The 27,235-nt window shown below is 37.9% G+C and overlaps 1 protein-coding gene across 1 annotated transcript in view; it reads right to left on the reverse strand.

The window, feature by feature from the left end:
• LOC136863948 (mitogen-activated protein kinase kinase kinase 1) overlaps positions 1-27,235 on the reverse strand; it is a 545,708-nt gene that overhangs the window by 11,373 nt on the left and 507,100 nt on the right. Inside the window, exons 13-14 of the mRNA XM_067140398.2 lie at positions 13,593-13,887; positions 971-1,245 (exon numbers count right to left, since the gene is read on the reverse strand). Of these exons, the coding sequence (XP_066996499.2) occupies positions 971-1,245; positions 13,593-13,887 (570 nt within the window). The remainder of the gene's footprint in view (positions 1-970; positions 1,246-13,592; positions 13,888-27,235) is intronic.

Below are 27,235 nucleotides of genomic sequence, written 5' to 3' on the forward strand. Positions count from 1 at the left end.
AAGATTACTGAGGTGAATTAAACAATTTATTTTGATAAGGAACATGTGATTAATGTCGAAATATGGTTTCAAATTTTAAGGTTTAATTTTTACTGAAAACTATAACACAAAAACACTTTTCCAGATAAGTCCATCCTAGACTTTTTTGTAGGGCTTATTATGCCCAACTATTCTTCCACACATGCTTGGGGGTCCATCGTTGATGGTTTAGGCAGAGCCAAGAAAGGGCTCTAATGGCCATTTTTTCTTTGACTTCCTTCACCACTACTTTGCTCCCTTTAGTCAAAGATAAAGGTTTCATTCAACTAAACCTTCCTTGATCAACGATCTATACAACGGTGAAATGTGCATCAAAATCTGATAGGTGGTTCTCAAGATTAGCCCACAACAACACAATCACCTACTGCAGACTTTATTTGATAATTTATTTTAAAATTTAATACTATGCAAAACATATCTTCATGAAAATTATAACAAATTTATTGAGGGAAAAAAATTAAAATGAACCCAAACTCATTGCTAATGTCAACCAAAAATTATGAAACATTAGTAATAACAATAATGATTTTGTGTGGCTATTTCTATCTGGGTACAGCCCTTGCAAGGCAGACCCTCCGATGAGGGTGGGCGGCATCTGCGACGTGTAGGTAACTCTGTGTTATTGTGGTAGAGGATAGTGTTATGTGCGGTGTGTGAGCTGCAGCATAAACACCCAGTCCCCGAGCCAAGGGAATTAACCATTTAATGTTAAAATCTCCGACCCAGCCGGGAATCAAACCCGGGGGGCCCTCTGAACTGAAGAGCACTGCAATGACCATTCAGCTAAGGAGCCAGACATGAAACATTAGTGAAAATGTCCTAATCAATTTATTTAAAAAGTCATCATCTGACAATGACAGGCATGTTACAATCTAAGTAGAAAGTAAGAGATATTACAAAAATATTTCAAAAGATCATTTTGCAATCTTACCTTGTACATCAGTGCTAAGTGGTTAGACACTCTATTCTCCTTCCATGGTGCCTTGCTTGTGGCCATTTCAATCATACAACAACCAACACTCCAGATGTCACAGGAACGCCCATAATCCTCACCACGTAACACTTCTGGTGCCATAAATGCAATGGTACCCAGGAGCTGACCCTGGAATTCACCTGATATAGTAGCCTGGGACTCAAGGCGAGCAGCGGCACCAAAATCCCCAATTCGGAGATGTTTACCAGTACTATCTACCAGGAGGTTTGCACCTAACAAATAAACATTATAAATGAATTTTCAAGTTCAAATAACACTTCCAACATATTAAGCCAATCATTGGACTGAAAACAGAAGTAATTCGCTACTGAGGAGAAGCCATAATATTTTGCTGCTGGAAAGAGACCATTCTCATTTTGAAGTTGGAGTTCCAAGAAGCCAATGATATCACCAGAAGTGCTGTTTGATGTCTACATGATATGGAGAATATTAGCTGCTAATAGGAGATACAGCTTGAGAAAAAATACACTAAACACACTGATTTTGGCCTGTTAGTAGTTTCTAAAATAACACTTAACAATGTACAGGACCCTTAAGTAAACCTTATAGAACCTGTAGAATTATGAACAAAAATAATATTCAAATTGATATAGAAACAAATGGAGCATCACTAATCTTATCAAACAACTGCAAAACAGAAAGCTTGCCTAGAAGTTTCAGGAAATGTCTCAAGATGAAATAAGCATGCGGAAGGAAATATTCTAAACAAAAAGGTGTAATATGGTCAATTCTGCCATACAACTGGAGCTCTGACGGCCTACGTGTACACCTTCCTATGTAGTTACAATTCACTCTGTCTTATGAACAAGTTGACTGTGGTCGCTCAAGTGCTTCACTCCTTCCTCTACCAGTCTATTCTTTACTACTTGGTGCCATCTGTTACTACCCTCCTGTATGGCCTATACTGCTCATTAGCAGCTGATCTTCCACACTAAGGATTAATGTAACATGACCCTGAAGTGAGAATGCTTCCTTGTGCGGCAGTGAAGAAATAAATAGACTTTTTATTTTTTATTTTAGTAAATGTATCAAGCACCAGCAATGTTTACAATGGCTTTAATTTTTTACAATAATTATGACTCAACCTAAAGGAATGGCAGCAGAAAGGTTGCACAGGTCTGCATCTCTTTTCCCATGAGGCACTGTGCTTTCATATTAATCAACTGCTTAATTGCAGCAAATGCTCGAAAGGTCTTCCTCCTACCTAGGTACGAAAGGTGAATCACCAGAAGAGTGACTGACAAACTCGTATATCTAGCATTGTGCAAGAAACACCAGATGCAATGGCAATCCTTGCTACCAGCGTTTGTTCATTTTCAATGGGCATGTGACCCCAATGGGAAAATATCAAGTAGATTCAAGTCCAGAGATCAGAGACCTACCTACCCATTCTGGAATGTAATACTGAGATACTGATGCACCAGTAGAGAATAATGGGCTGGTGCCCCATAGCCCTGAAACCAGATTTGCTGTCTTATTGTGAGCAGGTTATCATCTAAGAGTTCAGGGAGAATTTCCTCAAGAAACATCCCATACACTCTACTGTCCACGTGACTGGGTAGACGCATGGCCCAAACACCCGTCCACACATTAACAGAAAATTTAACATAACAAAGAATACAGTCAGTAGTAGCACGAGGATTCTCATAGATCCAGATGTGATTATTGTGAGGAATCATTCCGTTAGGTCCTTGCCATCATCCAAATTCTATAAGCAGATATGTTCAGAATTCCCTGTATAAAATAGAAAGAAGTTACTCTATACAGCTGAAGTAAACATGCTAGTAGGCAACTGATCCTTAATACTTCATGATTAAAATTTAAACTGTATTTTCCTCATTTTTTACAGACATTTTAACTCCTTTTCAGAGAAGCTGGAATAGAAAATTAAGTGCTGAACACTATATAACTGTATTTTCAGTTTACAACTAGTCATTGTTGCCAGTTCTAAAACAATTCCAAGAAATGTCATGGCAACATTTTGTAACATTACAATGACATCCATGTTGGCACTTAATGAAATGGCATTCGCCTCAGAGCAGGAGAATGGAAAACAACAGAAAACCATTCTTGTTCTTGAATATTTACCATTCAAGTGAAACTGTTTTCAAATACTTTGTGACTTTTTTTACAAAGGTATCTTGATGAGATCATTCCATCAGGGTAAGTGTTCTTCTACCTTTCACTGTCATTCTTTGATTGTCATTTCAGGGTACACCCATGCCAATTTCAGTAATACTTTCCCATTCCCTTTCAGTATCCTACACCTTATTCCTGTCTATTCTATTTAACTAATCATGCCCCATATATTTTTGTGCAATTTTCTAGTCATGAAGCTTTTCCCTTCCAATGTCCCTAATATTACTTTTGGGGGAGGAGTAAACACTTTCATTCTGTACCCAGACAGGGAACAGCAGGCCTCTTAGAGGGTGATGCCCTCTCTCAGGCCAGGAGGTGTGATACGGTGATCTGATGTGGGGAGAAGGTGAGGAATAGAGCAATTGTGGCCTATGAAGGAACTGTCCTGGCATTTGCCTTAAGAACAGAACAGAAAGAACAGAAAACCATTCTAAGAGCAGCCTAAAGTGGGGAGCAGCCTCTCTGTCTCCTGAACGCAGAGCTGCAAGGCAAGTCAAAACTAACTGCTGTTAACCTGGTGTCTCACTTTTTGCATCTTAGTCTTAGCAGTACCTGGTTTGCTGCAAATCGGATAAGCGTAATCTCCAAAACATACCACAAATAATTATATATTCCTTATAAATTTACTGAATATAAAGCCGGTAATGGAAATCTAATGAATACAAGTAATGGACAGAAACAAATCATGTTGTATATAAACATAATGACTGGTCAATGTTGAATATTTACCATTCAAGTGGATCTGTTTCCAAATACTTCTCAGCATGTTAACAGGGGCACTGTATCAGGGGTTGATTGTACCTTTATTTGGAGTGAAGATCAATCACAAATCCACAGACCCATATGAATCAACGGACAAAACATTTAAATTATTACTTCCCACCAAGTACAGACCATATTAAGCATTATTGCACTGACTGACTGATTCACCTACCTTGATGAGAAATTTGAAGTAAGCAATATGTACAGTATATTACTGGTGTTTCTAAAATAATTCTAAATCTGAACATCCACAGGAAAGGAACATTTCTTTCTCAAATTTTACTCATGCATAGTAAATGAGAACTTTGATATGCAACACGCTGTCATTCTGGATGAGGAAAATAGTGGAAAAAAGAATAACTGGTATGACATACGCATGCACGTTCTACTTACACTAATGACAACTTTAACACAGATGTATCTTTGTTCTTTTGTTACCTGGCCTATGATGTACTTCTCTGCCACGTCCTTTCTTTGGTAATTTATAACTGTTAGGCTCATCAGCCTGCCTAAACTAACTTTGAGTAAATAATTTTATAAACTACCTGAAGCAGAAAACATATGGTAACAATATTGCACCTGAAAAAAATCAACTTAATTAAAATACAATGACATACTTTGTTCTTGAAAGAACATCATCATCAGATTCTATCAAATCACCCTCAAATATTTCGAAATAAGTATTTGTGTTTATTTCTGTTTAAATACTTTGGAACTTTCAGGAACTTATCTTAATGCTGTCCTCTTTTGTCTCTTCTCCAGCATATACTGCAACGTCTCCCATACATGTTCCTCCAGTATATGCTGGAGTAGAGACAAAGGAGGACAGCATTGAGATAAGTTCCAGATTTCAAGTTCCTAAGTATTTAAACAGAAATAAACATAAATATTTAGAATGTGATTTAACAGAATCTATGATGTTCTTTCAAGAATGAAACATGTCATTCTATTTTAATTAAGTTGATTCTATTTCAGGTGTAATACTGTTACCATACGTTTTCTCTTTCAGGTAGTTAATATTTTTACAAATTGCTTGATGTCGCACCGACATAGATAGGTCTTATGGTGACGATTTTATAGGAAAGGACTAGGAGTGGGAAGGAAGGGACCGTGGCCTTAATTAAGGTACAGCCCCAGCATTTGCCTGGTGTGAAAATGGGAAACCACAGAGAACCATCTTCAAGGCTGCCGACAGTAGGGTTCGAACCCCCAGCTAGTTAATAAATTTATTTACTCAAAGATAGTTCTGGCAGACTGAAGAGCCTAACAGTTGTAAATTATCTGAGTTGAAAGTGAAAAGAAATGGCTTCAGATTTTTAAAAAAGCTTTAAATAATAATTAAAAAGAGGCTTTCTTTGGTAAGTTGCTATTCCTTTCAATTTCTCCTTTTAAACACTATGTATGTTCTCTCAGTATATGATGATTTTTTAATATTGCAAATTCCACAATGGCTTGCACAAAATGATGCAAATCACTCAATCAAACGTTATGCCTACAGATGCCGCTATTCTGGTAAATGCTACCACTTACCCAGTTCAAAGGCCCAGCTGCATTATTAGAAAAGGGTAAACAAAATTTTGTAAGAAACTTGTACATTTTTTTCAGCATACAACTTTCAAAGGTAACTAGCAAATGTTTAAACTATTCAGAAATTTAATACTTTAATACAGGTGGAAGAATCACATGCAATATCATGTTTCATACATTACAATCTCTCTTACTTGGATATTTCTTAATCTAAATTTCTACTCACACCATGGCACAAAATGAAAGGCAGTTACAGCAAGTTTTTAAATGTTTTACTTCTCACATGAGGCAGTTTTGGAAGAAACTCAAGAGTGAAAACATTATAGAGAAACAAGTTAACATATTCTCCCACAAATTGGTGCTGTTAGTGACTGCTATCCCATTCCTATTAGTTTCCTTAGTGTTGGGTATATGGTATGGGTTATGCCTGCGTTTGGGAGATGGCAACTTCATACCCGGTGACTCACAAGCCTGAAGATGAATCTGGACCTGCTTGCTATCAATTCTTTGGTACTTTCACTGGTCATCTTCATGTACTATTGCCAAATTCTCTTATTTTATTTCTCTTCCAACCTTCTCCATTTGCAGACAGATCTCATTTTCTGTCTTCAGTACAGTAATACAGTGAAACTCCAATAATAATTGCCAGCTTAATGCACTATCCTGCACAATACATGTTTTTTTTTTTTCCAGTCCCAGCACATCTCATATTTAAAACGTTTAAAAATTACCCCATGTATTCCTCTCGAATCCCATCTATTATACTTCATTCAGGGAATCTTTTCAATTCATTGTCAGCAATGTCTGAAATGGAAGTTTAACTTTCTTTACTTGTTCTAGCTAGGATAATTCATTTGTAAAGTATACCATCCTTAACTTGCTGGTTTTGTAAAGTACTGATACCATTACCTATGCTCTTAAAATGTATGGTTCGAACCCCACTGTCGGCAGCCCTGAAGAAGGTTTTCTGTGGTTTCCCATTTTCACACCAGGCAAATGCTGGGGCTGTACCTTAATTAAGGCCACAGCCGCTTCCTTCCCATTCCTCTCCCATCGTCGCCATATGACCTATCTGTGTCGGTGCGATGCAAAGCAAATAGCATTCTTCTTCTTCTTAAAATCTATACCCTTGAAGAGAACAATACCTACCATGACTGCTGTTTTGTTACCCCTTCTCTCTCACACTCCTATTCCTTAGTTGTGAAAAATTTTGCCAGTCAGTTTCATGTTGTCCGTGATGTATTGAAGTGCCTGTGTGATAAAGTGATTGTTAAACTCCCTTCAGAACATCCTGAATTGGATGAAATCATACAAAATCATGCTGGTGCCACAGCTGATTACGAAGGGGATAAAGAAGACTAATCAACTGAATAGCTTCTCATGCGGCAAGTACCCTTGCTGTGATGCGAGAGCTACATACAGTTAAAATTTAGAGAAAATATTGTTATTCACCGTTTTGGTTTATGCACGAGACTTACTTTTCCCACAAAAAGTAAGCACAGTACGACTAATTTATTAACAGGCCGAGTGTTGTCAATCATAAATACTGTATAGTATCTTAGTATACAGTATACATGGCATTTAGAATGTTGTGTACGCAGTATTTCAATATAAATGCTAAACAAAATCGGGACATGTTTTATATCTGTTTTTCTGTATATATTTGGTTGGCATTCGCTTAATATGCTGCTGTGAAGAGTGTTTTACCAGGGTTTTACTGTACTTGGATCACTGAAGATGAGATGGTGGCCATTACACCGAAAACATTTTGAATATGTGCACATTCCTTAACGGTTTCCTAAATTCAAAGTTTGTTATGATATAGATAGTGTATTGTGGATGTACTGTAGTACACCTGCCTCTCCCAAGTGTAATGGTAAGTAGCCTTATGCTTTCATAATAAACAACTGTTTAATTGCATACTAGCATAGAAATCCAAAACACGTTCCCCCTTCTTCCAAACTTTAACCCATCACTATTTAAAATATTATGTTCTATTTCCAATTTATTCCTAATTCTTGCTACCAGCAAATGTACCCAATCTCACTCGCTGATTTATATGCCTTACAAACACTATTAAGTGCTATAGTTTTCCTGCTCAACAGTCCCACTCCAAATCCTTTTTACACCTATTAGGATTAACTTATATGCCTATCCATCATCCTAAATTTTGCTGATCTCTAACACATTTAGTCTCATCCTGTCTCCCAGTACATCCAGTACTACTTTCTTCTTCCTATTAGCCGTATCAAATTCCGTTTTCTTGGCCAATGCTTTTCCATATCTGGTCTCTTTTTTCTTTTTGTTCAGTGTTTATCCCTCCTGGTGACAGGTTCTTCTACATGGATTTGTTGTCTCCATTTTCTTCTGTCCTGGGTCATGTCAGGGTGGAGAATGACACTCTTCGTACCTTTGTGAAGAGTATCAGCCCATTGCTGTTTAGATTGTCCCTTTGGTCTCCTAATGATGACTTCAAACATGTAACCCATCTTCATGATAGTATTGGCCCCTGTCCTTAGTACAATAAAACTTCATTTATACGTTTTCCAGGGGACCGAAAGAAAAAAAAGTGTAAGTGTGAAAAACGCTTAAATGAAATGCTGTAAATATGAAGCTGAGTTATATTCCAAAGTATATATGGTAATATGAAACAATATAAACCCAAACAGAAATGCACCCAGATTTTAAAAAAAGTACAAAGAGAGGGAAAAGAGTCACTTTACGGAAAAAAGTAGTCCAGTTAACTTGGTTTGTCTTTTGTTGGCCGCGGTCACAGCACGAACAGTATTTTCAAACCTATACAATTCAGTCATTACCTCCTCAGAAACGTTATGGCGCATCACAAAAATGTCCGATAGTCCATAGAGCACTGAGAGCATCATTAAAGTTCACTGAAGTATGCTGCAGCTTTTCGGTATCATCATCGTGATTACAGTCCTCACTCAGACCCCTTTGTGCATCTTCAGCAATCTTGGAGATAGTCATGGCTTCTGCAGTGACGAGCTTAGCATAAACATTTACGCAATCGTCGAATGATGCCTCCTCTTCCAATTTCCTCCATTCGCCGTCATTATCAGGAGCATCGCCATTATCATCGATGATAATACAGTCATCATCAGAACTACCTCCAAGGGTTTGGGTATTTCTCTCTCTTCGTCCGATTACGAGTCTTTTTGTGAGACTATGAGCATGAGGACATTGCACTCACGCCGCAGATGTGCCAATGCCCTCTTTCTTTATAAGTGTCTGATGAATAGAGTGGATTACTCAACATTACTGGAGCTGATTCCATTACATGTTCCTTGTCACAATACTAGGCAAAGGTATATTTTTCATCTGCCTAAAGTGAGAACTGTGGCTCAGGCTAACTCATGGCTTGTGAGGGCACTAACATCACTGAATGAGGTGGGTGAATCAGTGGACCTTTTTCACTCACCCCCGTCTAAAATCAGACGTACCCTAATGACCTCATAAATGTACGGCCCTATCTATAAGATATGTAAATATGTAAGTGTTACTTGATGTAGTTTAATAATGTCAATTATTTAAGGAGATTTAGTTTTAATTATTTATTTTATTTATTTATTTAAGGAGTTGTAAATATGCATATATAAAGGTCTCTAGATTTAGTTTGAACTTGGTTATTGTTTTAGGAAATTAGTGTTATTTATTTAAGGTGTATTTGTTGTATATTTTGTTTTATTGGATCATCTTTAATTGGGAAAATAACCTGTTGATGATAAATAAATCTATTCTATTCTTTACATTTTAAATCCAGCTTTTCGGAAACAATTTTGAACTGTAAGTTCTGAAACACGGTGACATGACGCTGCGAAGTAATGCACTGTCTATCAGAAGAGAAGAAAATTGTATATATTTATTGTTTTTTATTTGTTTGAAGACACAAGATTATTATAAAAATAACTCAGAGAATCGTGTCTTTCAAGGCCGCTTCACACTAGGCGACCGGAATCGGCTATCGAGTAGCTCATATGAATTCCATGTCACCGGGCGGTGTAGCCCGCTGCACTACATAGCTGCCTTCCCCAACCTACTGCCAGTTTTCATCATCTTCCTGCCTCTTGTTATTGTCGAAAAGAAAGAAGGAAATAGAGCATTGTATGTTTCATTCACATCCTATGTTGGAAAAAGGACTTACCTATAAATTTTTTATTATTTATGTGATGACCAAGTTTATTAGATCCTTCAGGATGTCAAAGAAATATTTTGATGAACTCTTCGAAAGTGTGAAAGAAAATACTACGAGAATGGATACCAAGTTGAGAAAAGCAAAACTGGCTAAAGAAAAATCAGCCTTAACTTTGGGATAGTTGAGCTGAGATGGTCATTACTTGAGACCATGCATTTCTGTTCACAACTCTATTGTTACATTCATCACATTTTAAGTTCCAGATGGTTGTAAAATCTGTATAATGAAATCTTCCATGTTTATTCGGTCCACTTGTCTAGAAATATCATACTGAAATATTTTTCTTCTTCTAGCGCGTTACCCACAGTGGTGGGGTCGCGGGTGCAAACTGTGTTGCACATGTAAATCTATGAGGAAGGATGTGTTCACTATTGTGTGTTTCTGTAGTGGTTGGTAGTGTGATGTGTTGTATGAATATGAAGAAGAGAGTGTGGGGACAAACACAAACCATACCGTGCACAGTTAAAATTTCCGGCCCCACTAGGAATTGAACATGAGGCTCACTAAACCGAAGGCCAGTAGGCTGACCATTTAGCCAATGAGCCAGACATCATTCATACTGAATATAATTTATTTTGTACAGTTTATAGTATTTTGAAACGGAATCCATAATGTGAAGGAACATGAAATGAAGGGAGTTCTGAAGGGACCGCAACTGAAGAAAGTGAAGACCCCAGTGCACAGAGATGGTTTACCAGCTGTCGCCAGTCGGGGTTGCGAAATCTGCCTTGGCTGTCGGCAGCGGGAGTAAATTACTTCAGGGTTGGTCGCCAAGACAAAGTAGCCCGGTGTGAAGAGCTCCATTTAAAATGATGTTTCACAAGCACAGGTAGCCGATTCCTGTCACCTAGTGTGAAGTGGCCCTTAATTTATGGTACTGCGCAAAGTCCTAGAGCAAATATTTCACATAAACATGAATAAACATACAAAAAGAGGAAATAAATGAGAGAAATACCTGTAATATGTTGATCTTTATTTCGTCCTTTCCGACGTTTAGACATCTGATTGAGTGCTGCTCCAGCATCTCACGATAATGCAACTTGAAGTTGCATATCACTCCAAGATCGAGCGGCTGCATCTCGCTCATGCAATTCACGAGAAGAAATTCCAGTTACATTCTTTACATAAGTAATAGGAGGATGTGCTGGGTATCGATCCACGAACAATAAGATCTTACGACCTTTCGCTCCCATTTTGGCATTCACGCTTCGAAGCCAGTCTTCAAAAACTTTCGTAGTGATCTAGGATTTCTTATTGCTGGTGTATTTCATGGGGAACGGAGCAAATATTTTAATGCAACGCAGCTTTGAAAATTTGCCGATTGTCAGTGGTGGCAGTTTTTCACTTCCGTCACTACTGGCACATAATAGAACTGTTACGCGTTGTTTCCTTTGTTTCCTACAGTGACTTTTTTTCCTTTGAATGCCACCGTATGTCCAGGCATTAAATTAAAAAAGAGGCCTGTCTTGTCCGCATTGAAAATGTCCTTAGGAGCGAATCGAGATGTCAGTTATTTCAAACAATTTTGTTTCCAATGTTACAGTCTTGGCATCAACACTTCTACTTTCCCCATACACACATTATGACTGCTGATAGCGTGCTCTCCCCATTTCTACCATCAAGGTTAATTTGCCCCAGACTAGTCAGCCGCTCCCAGGCTTGCTCAGTTCGAACTATGAAGAAGAAAAAAAACCTTAAAAATGTTTACACCCTGGATTTTGATGGGGAACATATGACTAAAATGGACATGGTGAGGTCAACTAATAGCTATAAATAAAGCAAGGCGAAGCATGACGTCAGTTTACAGGAACAATATGTTTTTTTTTAATAAGCCAGAAAATGAGAAAAAAAAGCAAACATTATCAAATGTGATAAGAAAAATTGACATGACTCAGATCATTCTCTCAGCTTAACAGAGTCCATCTTGAGAATCAAAATACAATACAAATTTACAAGCGTATGCCGACACACATACTTAATACACACAGCACGCTAAACAAGGTGAGTCTCATACCCTATCATCCTTCGCCGCGACTCCATTTAGACTTCCATTTCACTAACTTAGTTTTCTTTCCTTTCTTTTAAGACTCACCACCCTGTTGAGCTGAGACTAATTCGAAGATCAACCTTATTCAATCGCCCAACATCAGGTGTCCTGGCCTCGACAAAATCTTTTTGTTGGTATTGCTATATAACATCAGACCTGGACTTTTGTGCCTGAATTGAACATCAGTAGAGTGGACTATTTTACTACTTTGTTTTTACCACATCGTTTTATCATCATATTCAGACTTTTATGTTCAAAGCACCAGTTCAATTTTATGCACAATACTTACCCATCAAACTACTATGCTTTTATGTGTCACATCACATCATCATATTTTACTCAAGTTCTTCTAGCTTTTAAGAAAAAGCAGCCTACCATTTGTATTCAGCCATGCAAGAGTTATTAATGCATTTTTTATGACATGTACTTTGCCCATTGTGATTTTTGTAGCTGATGATGACGCAATGAACGTCGAAACCGGTTCTAACTATTTAATAAATATTATGTTGTGAACATCTTATGCAACACGTTTTGTATTGAAAAGGTTGAACCTTCCTTGATATTTTAATTGTGAATCTCAGTTCAATACAGGAAAATGAAGTTTTTAACTTATACTAACCAAAATCTCGCAGTAGGCAAAAAATACCTTTGGGACGGACAACCCTATTGTAATATTAGCCGATAATAGAAATTACTCCAAAAATGGTGCCAATACATATACAGAAAATTTATCTGGTACTAATCATTAATGCCTTTGCTGGCGAGACCTAGTGTTTACAGTGCAGTATGTCTTCTGGTACGGGCCAGAGCAATTTTGTTACTTTCATTGATCTGTCTCAGTTTAATCCTTGGCTTTGACAATATGAAAGTGACTGAGGTATGAGCAATGCTAATAAGTGTAGTTTTACTGTACACTTATTAGCATTCCTTATGTAGCCAGTCCCTTCTATGAATGGTGTGGAAATGTTGCTCATATTGTACGTTGGTGCATGTGTTTTAGAGGATATGGCAGACTGATATGTAATAATATTTTCTGGCTCTGTGAGGAAAGCAACAGAAAACTACCTCACTCCTCATTTCCCTAGAACACCTCTTCAGTGATGCTTAGGCCATCTATGATAGCTAATGGTGTAGCTGTTGAAGATTCAAGCATCCTTCGGGCTGAACATACTAATTAAAAGATCGTCTCAAAGAAGTACAAAATATTGACAAATAATTTCTTTATTTTCCTTCTATGAGTTAACAGATTCCTGGAATAAAGGTAAAAACTCAATGCCGCACTAGCTGCCAGTGTTTTGGAAAGGTGTAGCAATCCAACTGGTGAGCCCACTGCCATACTGGGATGAAACACTGCTAATTTCACAATTGAAAAGGCCTAAAATGCTTGAATGCTTTCAACATTTGCAACCAATGAAATTAAATTAAAGTTTCCCTCTGAGAACTTAATATTTTATGTAAACGCTGAAGGCAGGCATTTATACAAGTGGAAATATATACTTCCCCTAGTGCACCATCACTGCAATGTCCTTCAAAGGAAGCTTGCAGTGGTGTATCAATGCCATACTAACCACCAGCGTCTTGGAAAGGTGTGGCAATCCAACTGACTAGCCCATTGCCACACTGAAATGCTGGTAATTTCACAACTGAAAGGTCCTAAAGAACTTGAATGTTTTAAAGTTAAAAAGCTAGTTGGTAATAGCATCCGCCAAGCTCGTGGAACTCAGCACCATGAAGTTCATCTAATAAATTAGTGGCTCTGTTTTGAAAGTTACCTTTCTCAAACAAATATTTAAATACTGTGGTAAGTCACGTAGCAAGCAATAAATATAAAAGCATATAGTGATGAAAATAAGAGATATGACTTCTACATGTACCTTTAAGGTCGCGGTGCAGAATGTGATTTTCATGGAGATAGTTTAATCCTTCAAGGACCTGTTTGGTATATTCCGTGATGACATACTGATTAAAGGGACCATAGCTGTCCAGAAGGCCTGCCACTGAACCCCCAGCCATCCATTCCACAAATATATTGAAATGACTTCCTTGTCTTGTTGCTCCCAGAATAGTCAAAACATTGGGATGACACAGCTTTGACATGGTTAGTATTTCCTTCCTTATTCCAGCTTCAACACATGTTTGCTCCTCTTCAGAATTACGACAATATGGAACCTGTAAAACATACAAAGGAATGGGTTAAATTATTTATTCTAGTATTTTATATTTATTTATTTATATATTTATATGAAACAACACAGGTTCTACACTCATCTAAGCACTTTCTTAACATTAACTATGAATCTATATGTGTGAAATCGAAAATTAACAATTAAAAAATATATATAACAAAATGCATAGTAACATTATATATGATACCATTTACAATTTAAAAGAAATGAAAAATGCACAGTGAAATTGCACAGTAATCAAAAGCAAAACAAAAGATAATCAAATCAAACTTAAAATACAAATGAGTGCACTGGAAAATATGATGAGTACCAGGAAGAAATAATTATCAATTTTTTTTATAAATTGTAAAAGCAGGCTTATAATTTCTTATGAAGTTAATTAACCAATTCAATAAATAAATCGACTTCTTTTGTTGAAATATTATAAAGTGTTGTCATTTCTACGGCAGGTGAATTTGACTGATGTAATATTTTTGACTTTGACATGAAATAATTGATGCTGATGTGATCCTATTTCATGAACATGGAATGAAATGTGGTTTAACAGGTACAATGAATCAATTCATCCTATTAATTTTCCTTAATATTTTTTCCAATATTAAGGTCTGTGTGATTTTCACTGAAGGAAATTGAAATATATTCCTCAGTAACTGGGTTGATGTGTCGAGAGGAAAAAAACAGAAAATGTTCAGTAGTAGAGATAACATAGGAACTTGTTTTGTACAATATTTCAATAGCATTCATTTGCTCCTTCGTACACAGGCTCCAAATCATTGTAGAATATTCACGTCCTAGTTCGTGAACCATGGGCAACGGCTGAGTGGCCTAGTAAGTGGTCCTGAGAGTCGGGATACCAGTTGCCATGGAATGGGAGTGGGCATCTCGGACATATTCTGAGTCGTGGCCCTGCTTGTGCTCAGGCGGCTAGGACTATACAATTCACCGGTGGTCCATAACCCGTTAGAGGAGAGATCCTCACTTGGACTTTGTGCAAGTAGAGCAGCATCCTGCTTCATGAATTTACCGAGCTCAGAACACTTTAAGCAAGCCTCGGACCTATGGGAGTAATGGAGTCCCACTCCCATTTGACAGGCGAGGGACTCCTTGGAAACAACTTGGCGAACGAAATGGAATTCGATGGGGAGCTATCAATATTAATGGGGCTTATGGAAGAAAGAAGGTAGAACTGGCTGAGTCAGCAAAGAGGATGCATCTGGATGTGCTAGGAGTAAGCGATATTCGGGTAAGGGGAGATAATGAGGAAGAGATAGGAGATTATAAAGTGTACTTGACGGGTGTTAGAAAGGGAAGGGCAGAGTCTGGGGTAGGGTTCTTTATCAGGAATACCATTGCACGCAACATAGTTTCTGTTAGGCACGTAAATGAGCGAATGATGTGGGTAGATTTGTCAGTGGGAGGAATTAGCACAAGAATTGTGTCCGTGTATTCACCATGTGAGGGTGCAGATGAGGATGAAGTTGACAAGTTTTATGAAGCATTGAGTGACATCCTGGTCAGGGTCAACAGCAAGGATAGAATAGTGCTAATGGGCGATTTCAATGCGAGAGTTGGAAATAGAACTGAAGGATACGAAAGGGTGATTGGTAAATGTGGGGAAGATATGGAAGCTAATGGGAATGGGAAGCGTTTGCTGGACTTCTGTGGTAGTATGGGTTTAGCCTTCTCTGCGAACCATGTGACCTTGCCGCGGTAGGGAGGCTTGCGTGTCCCAATGATGCAGATAGCCGAGCCGCAGGTGCAACCATATCGGATGGGTATCTGTTGAGAGACCAGACTAACGAATGGTTCATCGAAAGGGGGGTAGCAGCCTTTCGGTAGTTGCAAGGGCGGCAGTCTAGATGATTGACTGATACGGCCTTGTAATAATACTCAACATGGCTTAGCTCTGTTGATACTGCTACACGGCTGAAAGCAACGGGAAACTACAGCCGTAACCACCTCCCGAGGACATGCAGCTCTCTCTGTATGAATGATGTACTGATGATGGCTTCCTCCCGGGTAAAATATTCCGGAGGTAAACTAGTCCCCCATTCGGATCTCCGGGTGGGGACTACACGAGAGGGGGCGATCATCAGGAAGATGGATACTGACATTCTGCGAGTCGGAGCGTGGAATGTTAGAAGTTTGAATCGTTGTGGTAGGTTAGAGAATCTGAAAAGGGAGATGGATAGGCTAAAGTTAGATGTAGTTGGTATAAGTGAAGTACGTTGGCAGGAGGAACAGGATTTTTGGTCAGGCGACTACCGAATTATCAACACGAAATCAAACAGGGGTAATGCAGGAGTTGGTTTAATAATGAATAAGAAAATAGGGCAGCGGATAAGCTACTACGACCAGCATAGTGAAAGAATTATTGTCGCCAAGATAGACACCAAACCAATGCCCACCACAATAGTGCAGGTCTATATGCCTACTAGTTCAGCGGATGATGAAGAAATTGAAAGAATATATGAGGAGATAGAAGATTTAATACAATATGTCAAAGGTGACGAGAATCTAATTGTGATGGGAGACTGGAACGCAGTGGTAGGCCAAGGAAGAGAAGGTAGCACAGTAGGAGAATTTAGATTGGGACAAAGGAACGAAAGAGGAAGTCGGCTGGTTGAATTCTGCACTGGCCATAATTTAGTCCTCGCCAATACTTGGTTCAAACACCACTAACGACGGCTGTATACGTGGACGAGACCTGGAGACACTGGAAGGTATCAAATAGACTTCATTATGATTAGGCAGAGATTCAGAAACCAGGTGTTGGATTGCAAAACTTTCCCAGGAGCAGACGTGGACTCTGACCACAACTTGTTGGTCATGAAATGCCATCTGAAGTTGAAGAAATTGAAGAAAGGAAAGAATGCAAAAAGATGGGATCTAGACAAGTTGAAAGAAAAGAGTGTGATGGATTGTTTCAAGGAACATGTTGCACAAGGACTAAATGAAAAGGCCGAAGGAAACACAGTAGAGGAAGAGTGGAGAGTCATGAAAAATGAAGTCAGTAGGGCTGCTGAAGAAATGTTAGGAAGGAAGAAAAAATCAACTAAGAATCAGTGGATAACTCAGGAGATACTAGACCTGATTGATGAACGACGAAAATACAAGAATGCTAGAAATGAAGAGGGCAGAAAATAATACAGGCGATTAAAGAATGAAGTGGATAGAAAGTGCAAGGTAGCTAAGGAAGAATGGCTGAAGGAGAAGTGCAAGGATGTCGAAGGCTGTATGGTCCTGGGAAAGGTAGATGCTGCATACAGGAAAATCAAGGAAACCTTTGGAGAAAGGAAATCTAGGTGCATGAATATTAAGAGCTCAGATGGAAAGCCACTTCTAGGGAAAGAAGACAAAGCAGAAAGATGGCAGGAGCATATCCAACAGTTGTATCAAGGTAACGATGTAGATAATTTCTTTCTGGAACATGAAGAGGCTGTTGATGCTGATGAAATGGGAGACCCAATTTTGAGGTCAGAGTTTGACAGAGCTGTGAGTGACCTAAATAGGAACAAGGCACCTGGAATTGATGACATTCCCTCTGAATTACTGACTGCCTTAGGAGAAACCAGCATGGTAAGGTTATTTCATTTAGTGTGCAAGATGTATGAGACAGGAGAAGTCCCATCCGATTTTCGGCAGAATGTTGTTATACCTATTCCCAAGAAAGCCGGTGCTGACAGGTGTGAAAACTACCGCACTATTAGTTTAGTATCTCATGCCTGCAAAATTTTAACACGTATTATTTACAGAAGAATGGAAAAACAAGTTGAAGCTGAGTTGGGGGAAGATCAATTTGGCTTCAGAAGAAATGCAGGAACACGTGAAGCAATCCTGACTTTACGTCTTATCTTAGAGGATCGAATCAAGAAGGACAAGCCCACGTACATGGCATTCGTAGATCTAGAAAAGGCATTCGATAATGTTGATTGGACCAGGCTATTTATGATTCTGAAGATGATAGGGATCAGATACCGAGAACGAAGAATTATCTACAACCTGTATAAAAATCAGTCTGCAGTGATAAGAATCAAGGGCTTTGAAAAAGAAGCAGCAATCCAGAAAGGAGTGAGGCAAGGCTGCAGTTTGTCCCCTCTCCTTTTCAATGTTTACATAGAACAGGCAGTAAAGGAAATCAAAGAGAAATTTGGAAAGGGAATCACAGTCCAAGGAGAGGAAATCAAAACCTTGAGATTTGCCGATGATATTGTTATTTATCTGAGACTGCAGAAGATCTAGAGAAGTTGCTGAATGGTATGGATGAAGTTTTAGGTAAGGAGTACAAGATGAAAATAAATAAGTCCAAAACAAAAGTAATGGAGTGCAGTCGAACGAAGGCAGGTGATGTAGGAAATATTAGATTAGGAAATGAAGTCTTAAAGGAAGTAGATGAATATTGTTACTTGGGTAGTAAAATAACCAACGATGGCAGAAGTAAGGAGGACATAAAATGCAGACTAGCACAAGCCAGGAAGAATTTTCTTAAGAAAAGAAATTTGCTCACTTCAAACATTGATATCGGAATTAGAAAGATGTTTTTGAAGACTTTTGTGTGGAGCGTGGCATTGTATGGAAGTGAAACATGGACGATAACTAGCTCAGAAAGAAAGAGAATAGAAGCTTTTGAAATGTGGTGTTACAGAAGAATGCTGAAGGTGAGATGGATAGATCGAATCACGAATGAAGAGATACTGAATCGAATTGGTGAGAGGAGATCGATTTGGCTACATTTGACGAGAAGAAGAGATAGAATGATAGGACACATCTTAAGACACCCAGGACTTGTTCAGTTGGTTTTTGAAGGAAGTGTAGGTGGCAAGAACGGTAGGGGTAGACCAAGGTATGAATATGACAAACAGATTAGAGCAGATGTAGGATGCAATAGTTACGTAGAAATGAAAAGCTTAGCACAGGATAGGGTGGCATGGAGGGCTGCATCAAACCAGTCTATGGACTGATGACTCAACAACAACAACATGGGTTTAGCTGCTATGAATACATTCTTCAAGCATAAGGCTATTCATCGCTACACATGGGAGGCTAGGGGTACCAGATCCATAATAGACTATATCTTCACAGACTTCGAATTCAGGAAATCTGTTAAAAATATACGAGTTTTTCGTGGATTTTTCGATGATATAGACCACTATCTGATCTGTAGTGAACTAAGTATCTCTAGGCCTAGGGTAGAGAAAGTGAAATCTGTCTGCAAACGAATAAGGGTAGAAAGTCTCCAGGACGAGGAAATTAGACAGAAGTACATGGATATGATTAGTGAGAAGTTTCAAACAGTAGACAGTAAGCAGGTTCAGGATATAGAAAGTGAATGGGTGGCATACAGGGATGCTGTAATAGAAACAGCAAGGGAATGCCTAGGAACAACTGTATGTAAAGATGGGAAAAGGCGAACATCTTGGTGGAATGATGAAGTGAGAGCAGCCTGTAAACGTAAAAAGAAGGCTTATCAGAAATGGCTCCAAACAAGGGCCAAGGCAGACAGGGATTGGTACGTAGATGAAAGAAACAGAGCGAAACAAATAGTTGCTGAATCCAAAAAGAAGTCATGGGAAGATTTTGGTAATAACCTGGAAAGGCTAGGTCAAGCAGCAGGGAAACCTTTCTGGACAGTAATAAAGAATCTTAGGAAGGGAGGGAAAAAGGAAATGAACAGTGTTTTGAGTAATTCAGATGAACTCATAATAGATCCCAGGGAATCACTAGAGAGGTGGAGGGAATATTTTGAACATCTTTTCAATGTAAAAGGAAATCATCATAGTGGTGTGGCGAACAGCCAAGCTCATGGGGAGGAGGAAAAGGATGTTGGTGAAATTATGCTTGAGGAAGTGGAAAGGATAGTAAATAAACTCCATTGTCATAAGGTAGCAGGAATAGATGAAATTAGACCTGAAATGGTGAAGTATAGTAGGAAGGCAAGGATGAAATGGCTTCATAGAGTAGTAAAATTAGTGTGGAGTGTTGGTAAGGTACTTTCAGATTGGACAAAAGCAGTAATTGCACCTATCTATAAGCAAGGGAACAGGAAGGATTGCAACAACTATCGAGGAAGGGAGGGTGCGATCAGTCGTTGAGAGGAAGTTGGATGAAAACCAGTGTGGTTTCAGACCACAGAGAGGCTGTCAGGATCAGATTTTCAGTATGCGCCAGGTAATTGAAAAATGCTACGAGAAGAATAGGCAGTTGTGTTTATGTTTCGTAGATCTAGAGAAAGCATATGACACGGTACCAAGGGAAAAGATGTTCGCCATACTGGGGGACTATGGAATTAAAGGTAGATTATTAGAATCAATCAAAGGCATTTATGTTGACAATTGGGCTTCAGTGAGAATTGATGGTAGAATGAGTTCTTGGTTCAGGGTACTTACAGGAGTTAGACAAGGCTGTAATCTTTCACCTTTGCTGTTCGTAGTTTACATGGATCATCTGCTGAAAGGTATAAAATGGCAGGGAGGGATTCAGTTAGGTGGAAATGTAGTAAGCAGTTTGGCCTATGCTGACGACTTGGTCTTAATGGCAGACTGTGCCGAAAGTCTGCAGTCTAATATCTTGGAACTTGAAAATAGGTGCAATGAGTATGGTATGAAAATTAGCCTCTGGAAGACTAAATTGATGTCAGTAGGTAAGAAATTCAACAGAATTGAATGTCAGATTGGTGATACAAAGCTAGAACAGGTCGATAATTTCAAGTATTTAGGTTGTGTGTTCTCCCAGGATGGTAATATATAGTAAGTGAGATTGAATCAAGGTGTAGTAAAGCTAATGCAGTGAGCTCGCAGTTGCGATCAGCAGTATTCTGTAAGAAGGAAGTTAGCTCCCAGACGAAACTATCTTTACATCGGTCTGTTTTCAGACCAACTTTGTTTTACGGGAGCGAAAGCTGGGTGGACTCAGGATATCTTATTCATAAGTTAGAAGTAACAGACACGAAAGTAGCGAGAATGATTGCTGGTACAAACAGGTGGGAACAATGGCAGGATGGTACTCAGAATGAGGAGATAAAGGCTAATTTAGGAATGAACTCTATGGATGAAGCTGTACGCATAAACCGGCTTCAGTGGTGGGGTCATGTGAGGCGAATGGAGGAGGATAGGTTACCTAGGAGAATAATGGACTCTGTTATGGAGGGTAAGAGAAGTAGAGGGAGACCAAGACGACAATGGTTAGACTCGGTTTCTAACGATTTAAAGATAAGAGGTATAGAACTAAATGAGGCCACAACACTAGTTGCAAATCGAGGCTTGCAGACTGAACGCTGAAAGGCATAACAGTCTATAATGATAATGTATGTATGTATGTATGTATGTATGTATGTATGTATGTATTACTATATACCCTTTTGTGCACCTACCATATCCTGTACATTGTTTGAGGGAGACCTACGTTCATTCCTGTCCTCTATGAGAATCCTAACAGGGGCGAGATTTCTTCCACTCATATTAGTGTATTTTGATTGATGTTTCAAATATTATATATTTGAACTCACTTTGCCTAGTGCATGTCTGCTGACAAGCAATAGCTACAAGTATTATGGCTCTTTGAGGAAATTCCACCTTTACAATACTAAGTCATTCATGTATTAACCAATAGCTATTCACCTCAACTCATTATAGAAGGCTGGATAAAAGTCTCGAATTTTATATAACAAAAATCCTAGCATTCGGTCTGCACCCTTTGTTATTTTATTAATATGATCGTTGAACGCTAACTTAGTATCAAAAGATCTTTAAACATTAAAATCCTATCCACATTTGCCCCATGTAAATGAAAGGCTGATGTTTCAAACTCTTCCTACTGGTAAGAATAATGTATTTACATTTACTAACATTCAAATACAAAGCAAATTATTCATATCACACCAGGAAAAGACGTTATCAAGGTCCTTTTGTAACTCATTCTGGTCTTTGCAAATTTGAAAATCATATGCAAAAAGTAAAGTTAGAGTGGCAGATATTATCTGGTAAATTAATTAGAATTAAAAACGAAATAGGTCCAAGATTAGATCCTTGCAGTACCCCAGAAAGACTAATAAAATTACCTGAAATTTTGTACCTAAAGAAACAAATTGTTGTTGATTTTTTAAATATGCACACATTAACTATAGTAACTGTTTACAAAAAACATACACTTTAGTAACTAGAATTCTATGGTCAACTTTATGAAATGCTTTTTCAAAATCCATATAAATATAATAGCAGTCCTTCTGTTGTTATTAAAGGTATCATACAAAATTTGAATATAGCCCAGAAGATTGGTCATAGCTGATTTGTCAGGTACAAAACAATACTACAATATATGATGGTAACAAAGATGAGCTATTATTAGCTTACAAGTTTTACACAATTTTGTGTGCAGCATTTGCCTGGTGTAAAAATGGGAAACCACAGAATAGATATAAATATCCTCATAAAAAGATTTCAACTACTTTTTCACTTCTTTCCACCCCTCTTAAGCAGATCTTCCAAAAAAAAAAAAAAAATGTGTTTTTCTTCATTTTTAAAGGAGATTCCAAATACCAATTGTCACATCTGTAAACTGTGAAGTTTTTGAGATAAAGATCTTCTCGTTTAAACAATTCGGCCTGTTTTTTCCCCATTAGCGATGCAATATTAAAAAATCCTCCCTTAGTGAGCACCTACACTGTAATATAACTGTAACCACAAAATTTAATTCCTTTATGTCCAGTAATTTTGGCTCGGCGATGATGAATTAGTCAGTCAGTCAGTAAATCTTATTTTATATATACAGACTTGCCACTGATCATAATTTTTTAAACTCCCTCATGACTCTCTTATCAGCCATATGGTATTGCTTAATAGTTCTACTTTTACAACCTTCCTTTCTATCACAATTATTCTGAACTACGATTAAAACAGCTTCGTGACCACTTATATACCATTGATCATTGAAGTTCCTCTACAGAGCTCATCTGGTTTTATCAGCACAACGTCTAGAATATTACTCCCTAATAGTTGGTTCCATCACCTTCTGCATCAGCGGTCCTTCCCAGATTAACTTATTTACAAATTGTGGGTCATACTTTCTGTTATTCACATTACCTTCCCAGTTAATGTTTGGTATATTGAGACCACCCACTACAACCATGTTCTTTACCATATCATTCCCCACATACCTGAAAAGAAGGATAAAAAAATTTGAATTTTTAAATTTCCCCCAAACAAAAATATTTTTTTTTAAATCGACACCACTGAATCAAAAAAAAAAATTAAATTTTTAAATTATTCTTGTGTATTTTGCTGTGAAATATATTTTAAATATTAAAAATCCATGAATTCAAAACTTAGGACTTCTCTATATAGAAATATTGAGCAATAACAGTTAAATATGATTTTACTTTTACTTACATTCTTAGAACTGATAAGAATTCTCTCCTTGACCTCTTCTGTTTGTAACTGGCAGCAGAACCTTCTTGTTTGAGGTTCTAACAATAGTCTGCTAACATATTCTTTAATGACTTTAATAACTTTCCTGCATTTCTTTTCTCCATATCAGCACTATTCTTGTAAAACATTTTGAAATACTCATCACTAGGGCTCGGATGTTTAAGACAAAAAAATAGCCAAAATAAGCAAGCAGATATGACCTCAAAAGTGACGAAGTATGTTGTAAAAATTACAAAATATGAACCGAAAGTAATTAATCTAAATATGGACATTTCCATTTTAAAATAAGTTATAAATTCCTTTGATACATATTTGTTAACTACATTCTTTATTCCTACTTTCATATCAGTTTTCTGAATATACATTTTTAGCAGTTATTCACAGTCTATTTTCCTCGATTCCCTTTTCAAACATTTGTGAATACATACCTATAAAGTACTAAGTTCGCTACGATTATCAAATCACACAACATTTTAAAAGGCGAAACAGGTTTGCACCCTTCATTGGGGTTTAAAATATGAGAAAATTAGAAAACAATCTATTTTTAAAATACTTTGGAACGCTTTGGCCCAGATTACATTAATATTACTCAAATGCGTTAAAGTTTAAATTGAGCACCACGAAACGAATTAAGTACATATCTGTCGATACATTATGGTAGGGCGGCAGGGCAAATAGTGCAAACTCACATAACTTTTTTCATTCTTTTCCGCGGGTGGTATTAAAGTGTGTGACAATGTTCATCTTCAAAGCATCAGGCGCGAAAGATCTCCGATTATCACTTAACACATTCTTGTAAGAAGAGAATCTCCTTTCTACGTCACAAGACGTTATTGGTGCATATTTAAATAATATTAAATCACTGCTGTCGAGTATGCACTCATCTTGAAATGTACTGGAACCTTTTCCTCTAAGAACATCATTTATCATGCACACAGTGAAAACCGTCACTTCGATTAAGCATGTTTTGAAGTTTCCGTTTTACACTGACACCAACTACAGTGGAAATCCGCTATAGCGAGTACGGCATATAACGAGAACTTCGTTATAGCGACGACATTTTTCCGTCCCTTCAAAATTCCTATATTAAACTGTGTATCGTCCTTCGGTCACAGCGAGAACCCTATCACTGGCGCATCCGTTATTACGAGCTATTAAGCGTGCGCGATTCTTTCCGTTACCGATATTTATGCACCCCAGCGATGATACTGCATGCGATCGATTACCTTCGTCATCGTTTCCTCGCTATGTGCACTAGCGATTTCTCTCGTCGACATTCGAAGGCGATGTCGGAGTCGATTAGTAATATCCATCGACAGTTGTTCCGTAAAGAAAATTTGAAATGAAAGAGAACATATTTTCGTAATAAATGCGTAAATAACGTGTCCGATAACGGTTGTTAACTCGTTAAAATTAAGGCTGACTAAACGACTGCTTAATTTTGAGGCTAAATACTGCAATTAAGTAAGAATGGGATACACCTTGAGATATGGTAGAGTGCTTAATTAATTTCAGAGGTTAGTTTATATTTTGTCACGTCTGGTTAAATTACGGAAAGGCTATTATGAAAATTTACAGCGAGAAAGGTATAACGTAATGCTCTAACGTAACACCTTTGTAATATTGTCTAATGACTGTAAATATTGTGTGCTAGCTGATGATGGCCAAGAGAGGCCGAAACCGGTACTAGTGCAATAATTCATTCACAATAAATAGTATTGATCGGTGGAACATTTTTCTTGTCTATTACGTTTATTAGTAATACCCATTGACTGCTGTTCTCTAAAAAAAATTCGAAATGAAAGAGGAAAACACGTTTTCGTGATAAATGCGTAAATAACGTGGCCGATAGCAGTTGTTAACTCGTTAAAAATAAAGACTGAAGTGAACGATATCTTAATTTTAATGTTATATATGGAAATTAAGTAAGAATGTGATACACCTCAAGATATGGCAGAGTACATCACTGATTTCAGAGAATATTTCATATCTTCTCGCGTCAATTTACGGCTATTTACATGTAAATTTTTCGCGAGGAGGTTATTTCTCTACATGCGTTTCAAATATGTTTTCATGATAGGCTATATATGCGGTTAGGTTAGATGACGCTGTCTGAAGAAGAAAGCTGAGGTGTTTTGCCACAGAAAACTCTGGAGTGATACCGTATTTCTCCGAATCCAATACTTTTTTTTCTCAGAATCTCATGCGAAAACTCAAGGGTTGTTGCATTCGCAGCCTAACAGTAAGTTAATGGATTCCACTGGCAACTACCGCGGTAACCACGCTGCTTCTTTTCACACGCGCACAGAACTCGTTGACAATAAACGACCGCCTCTTTACTACACATCGCTAGCCGCGACAACCGGTTGTACAGAGCCTGTGTGTTTCTCAAATCTGCAGAATGGCATCAAAACATGTGACCCTTCGAATTCTTAGAAAAGCCATGGCTACTCAGTGGCAGAGTCATAACGCGTCTATTGTACTTGACGCTTAGTAAAATTAAGGTTTATAGACAGCAGGAATATTTTCGTGATGGATAGTCATATTGTAAAGATACGGTATGTGGAAAAGGTATTGCTGGCAAATTTTCAACGGGTTCTAGTCGATATTATGATGCCAATTATAAATTAATGTTTATTAAACACTCGGAAATGTAGAATAATTGTGCAGCCGCAAGAAAATACGGCATAGGCCTAACTAAAGCCAATATTTGGCGTTAGCGTGAAGACAAAGAGCTAAACAAAATGCGTACTGTACAAAAAAATGCATTCAGTGGTCCGCAACAAGGACGGTTTAAAGAAGTCGAAGATGAAATTGTGAGGTATGTGCACAAAAAATGCAAGGGCAGAATGGCCATACCATGGCGCAATAAACTTGTTCGTTGACTTTCAACGTTCGCGATTAGGCCAATACATCGCTAGCTGCTGAATTTGGCCGAACCCGACAAGCGAGATGTGCATGTAGCGGCAGCCGGTTATATCTGATGCTGCGTAAAAATAACAGTTTTATAGACAGCAAGAATAATTTCCTGATGGATCGTTGTATTGTAGAGACACATGGAATAGGTATTGCCGGAAAATTTTCAATGAGTTCTCTTCTTTATTATGATGCCAATGTTAAGTTAATGGTCCTTAAACCCATGGAAATAGATAATCGTGCAGCCGCCAAAAATAAATAAATACGGCGTGACGAAAGTCAATGTTCGGCGTCTAAAAATAGTCTAAAAATGCGTAAGCCTACTGTACGACAAGGCATTCATATGATTTTACAAACTTCTTTTTGAGCCTGATTTCAATTTTTTGAAGGAAAAAGTGGGGTTCATCTTGGATTTGGAGATATACGGTACTTTATTTTTTTCAGAATAAAATTAAACATACACTTTCACGTAGTATCGGATTATGAAAAATAACAAACAAGTAAGCCGTAGTGTGGATATCATCTAGGGAAACGCAAGTTTTGAACAAACTGATTGCCGTTTCATACCGATTTTAAAATGCATGAAGGGTTTTCCGACTTTTATAAAAAAATCGGATATAACGACAATCCGTTATAGCGAGTAATTTTTTCGCTGTTATGAATTCTCGCTATAACGGACTTCTATTGTATTTCATGTGATCGTTGTGCTTAAAGTTCAACACTTCTCACAATTTCAATACTTGCATGAATTTCTAACCTAGCAGCTTCTAAACTAGCAACTGCACTCGATAGAATTCCACAGTTCGACTTAATATATGCCAGACTTTCTGACAAACTGTTGGAAAACAATTTCTGTGCAATCTTGATAGAAGAGGCAGAGTATTCCACTTGCATTAACTACAGATGTGATATGGAAAAGCAGTTTTGTGAATACTAGTTCCCATTCGGAAAGTTGACGATGATTTTGCACAGCTACAGCTGTCGCCAAACCGC

Source organism: Anabrus simplex, chromosome 2, assembly GCF_040414725.1.
Source record: "Anabrus simplex isolate iqAnaSimp1 chromosome 2, ASM4041472v1, whole genome shotgun sequence".
NCBI lineage: Eukaryota > Metazoa > Arthropoda > Insecta > Orthoptera > Tettigoniidae > Anabrus > Anabrus simplex.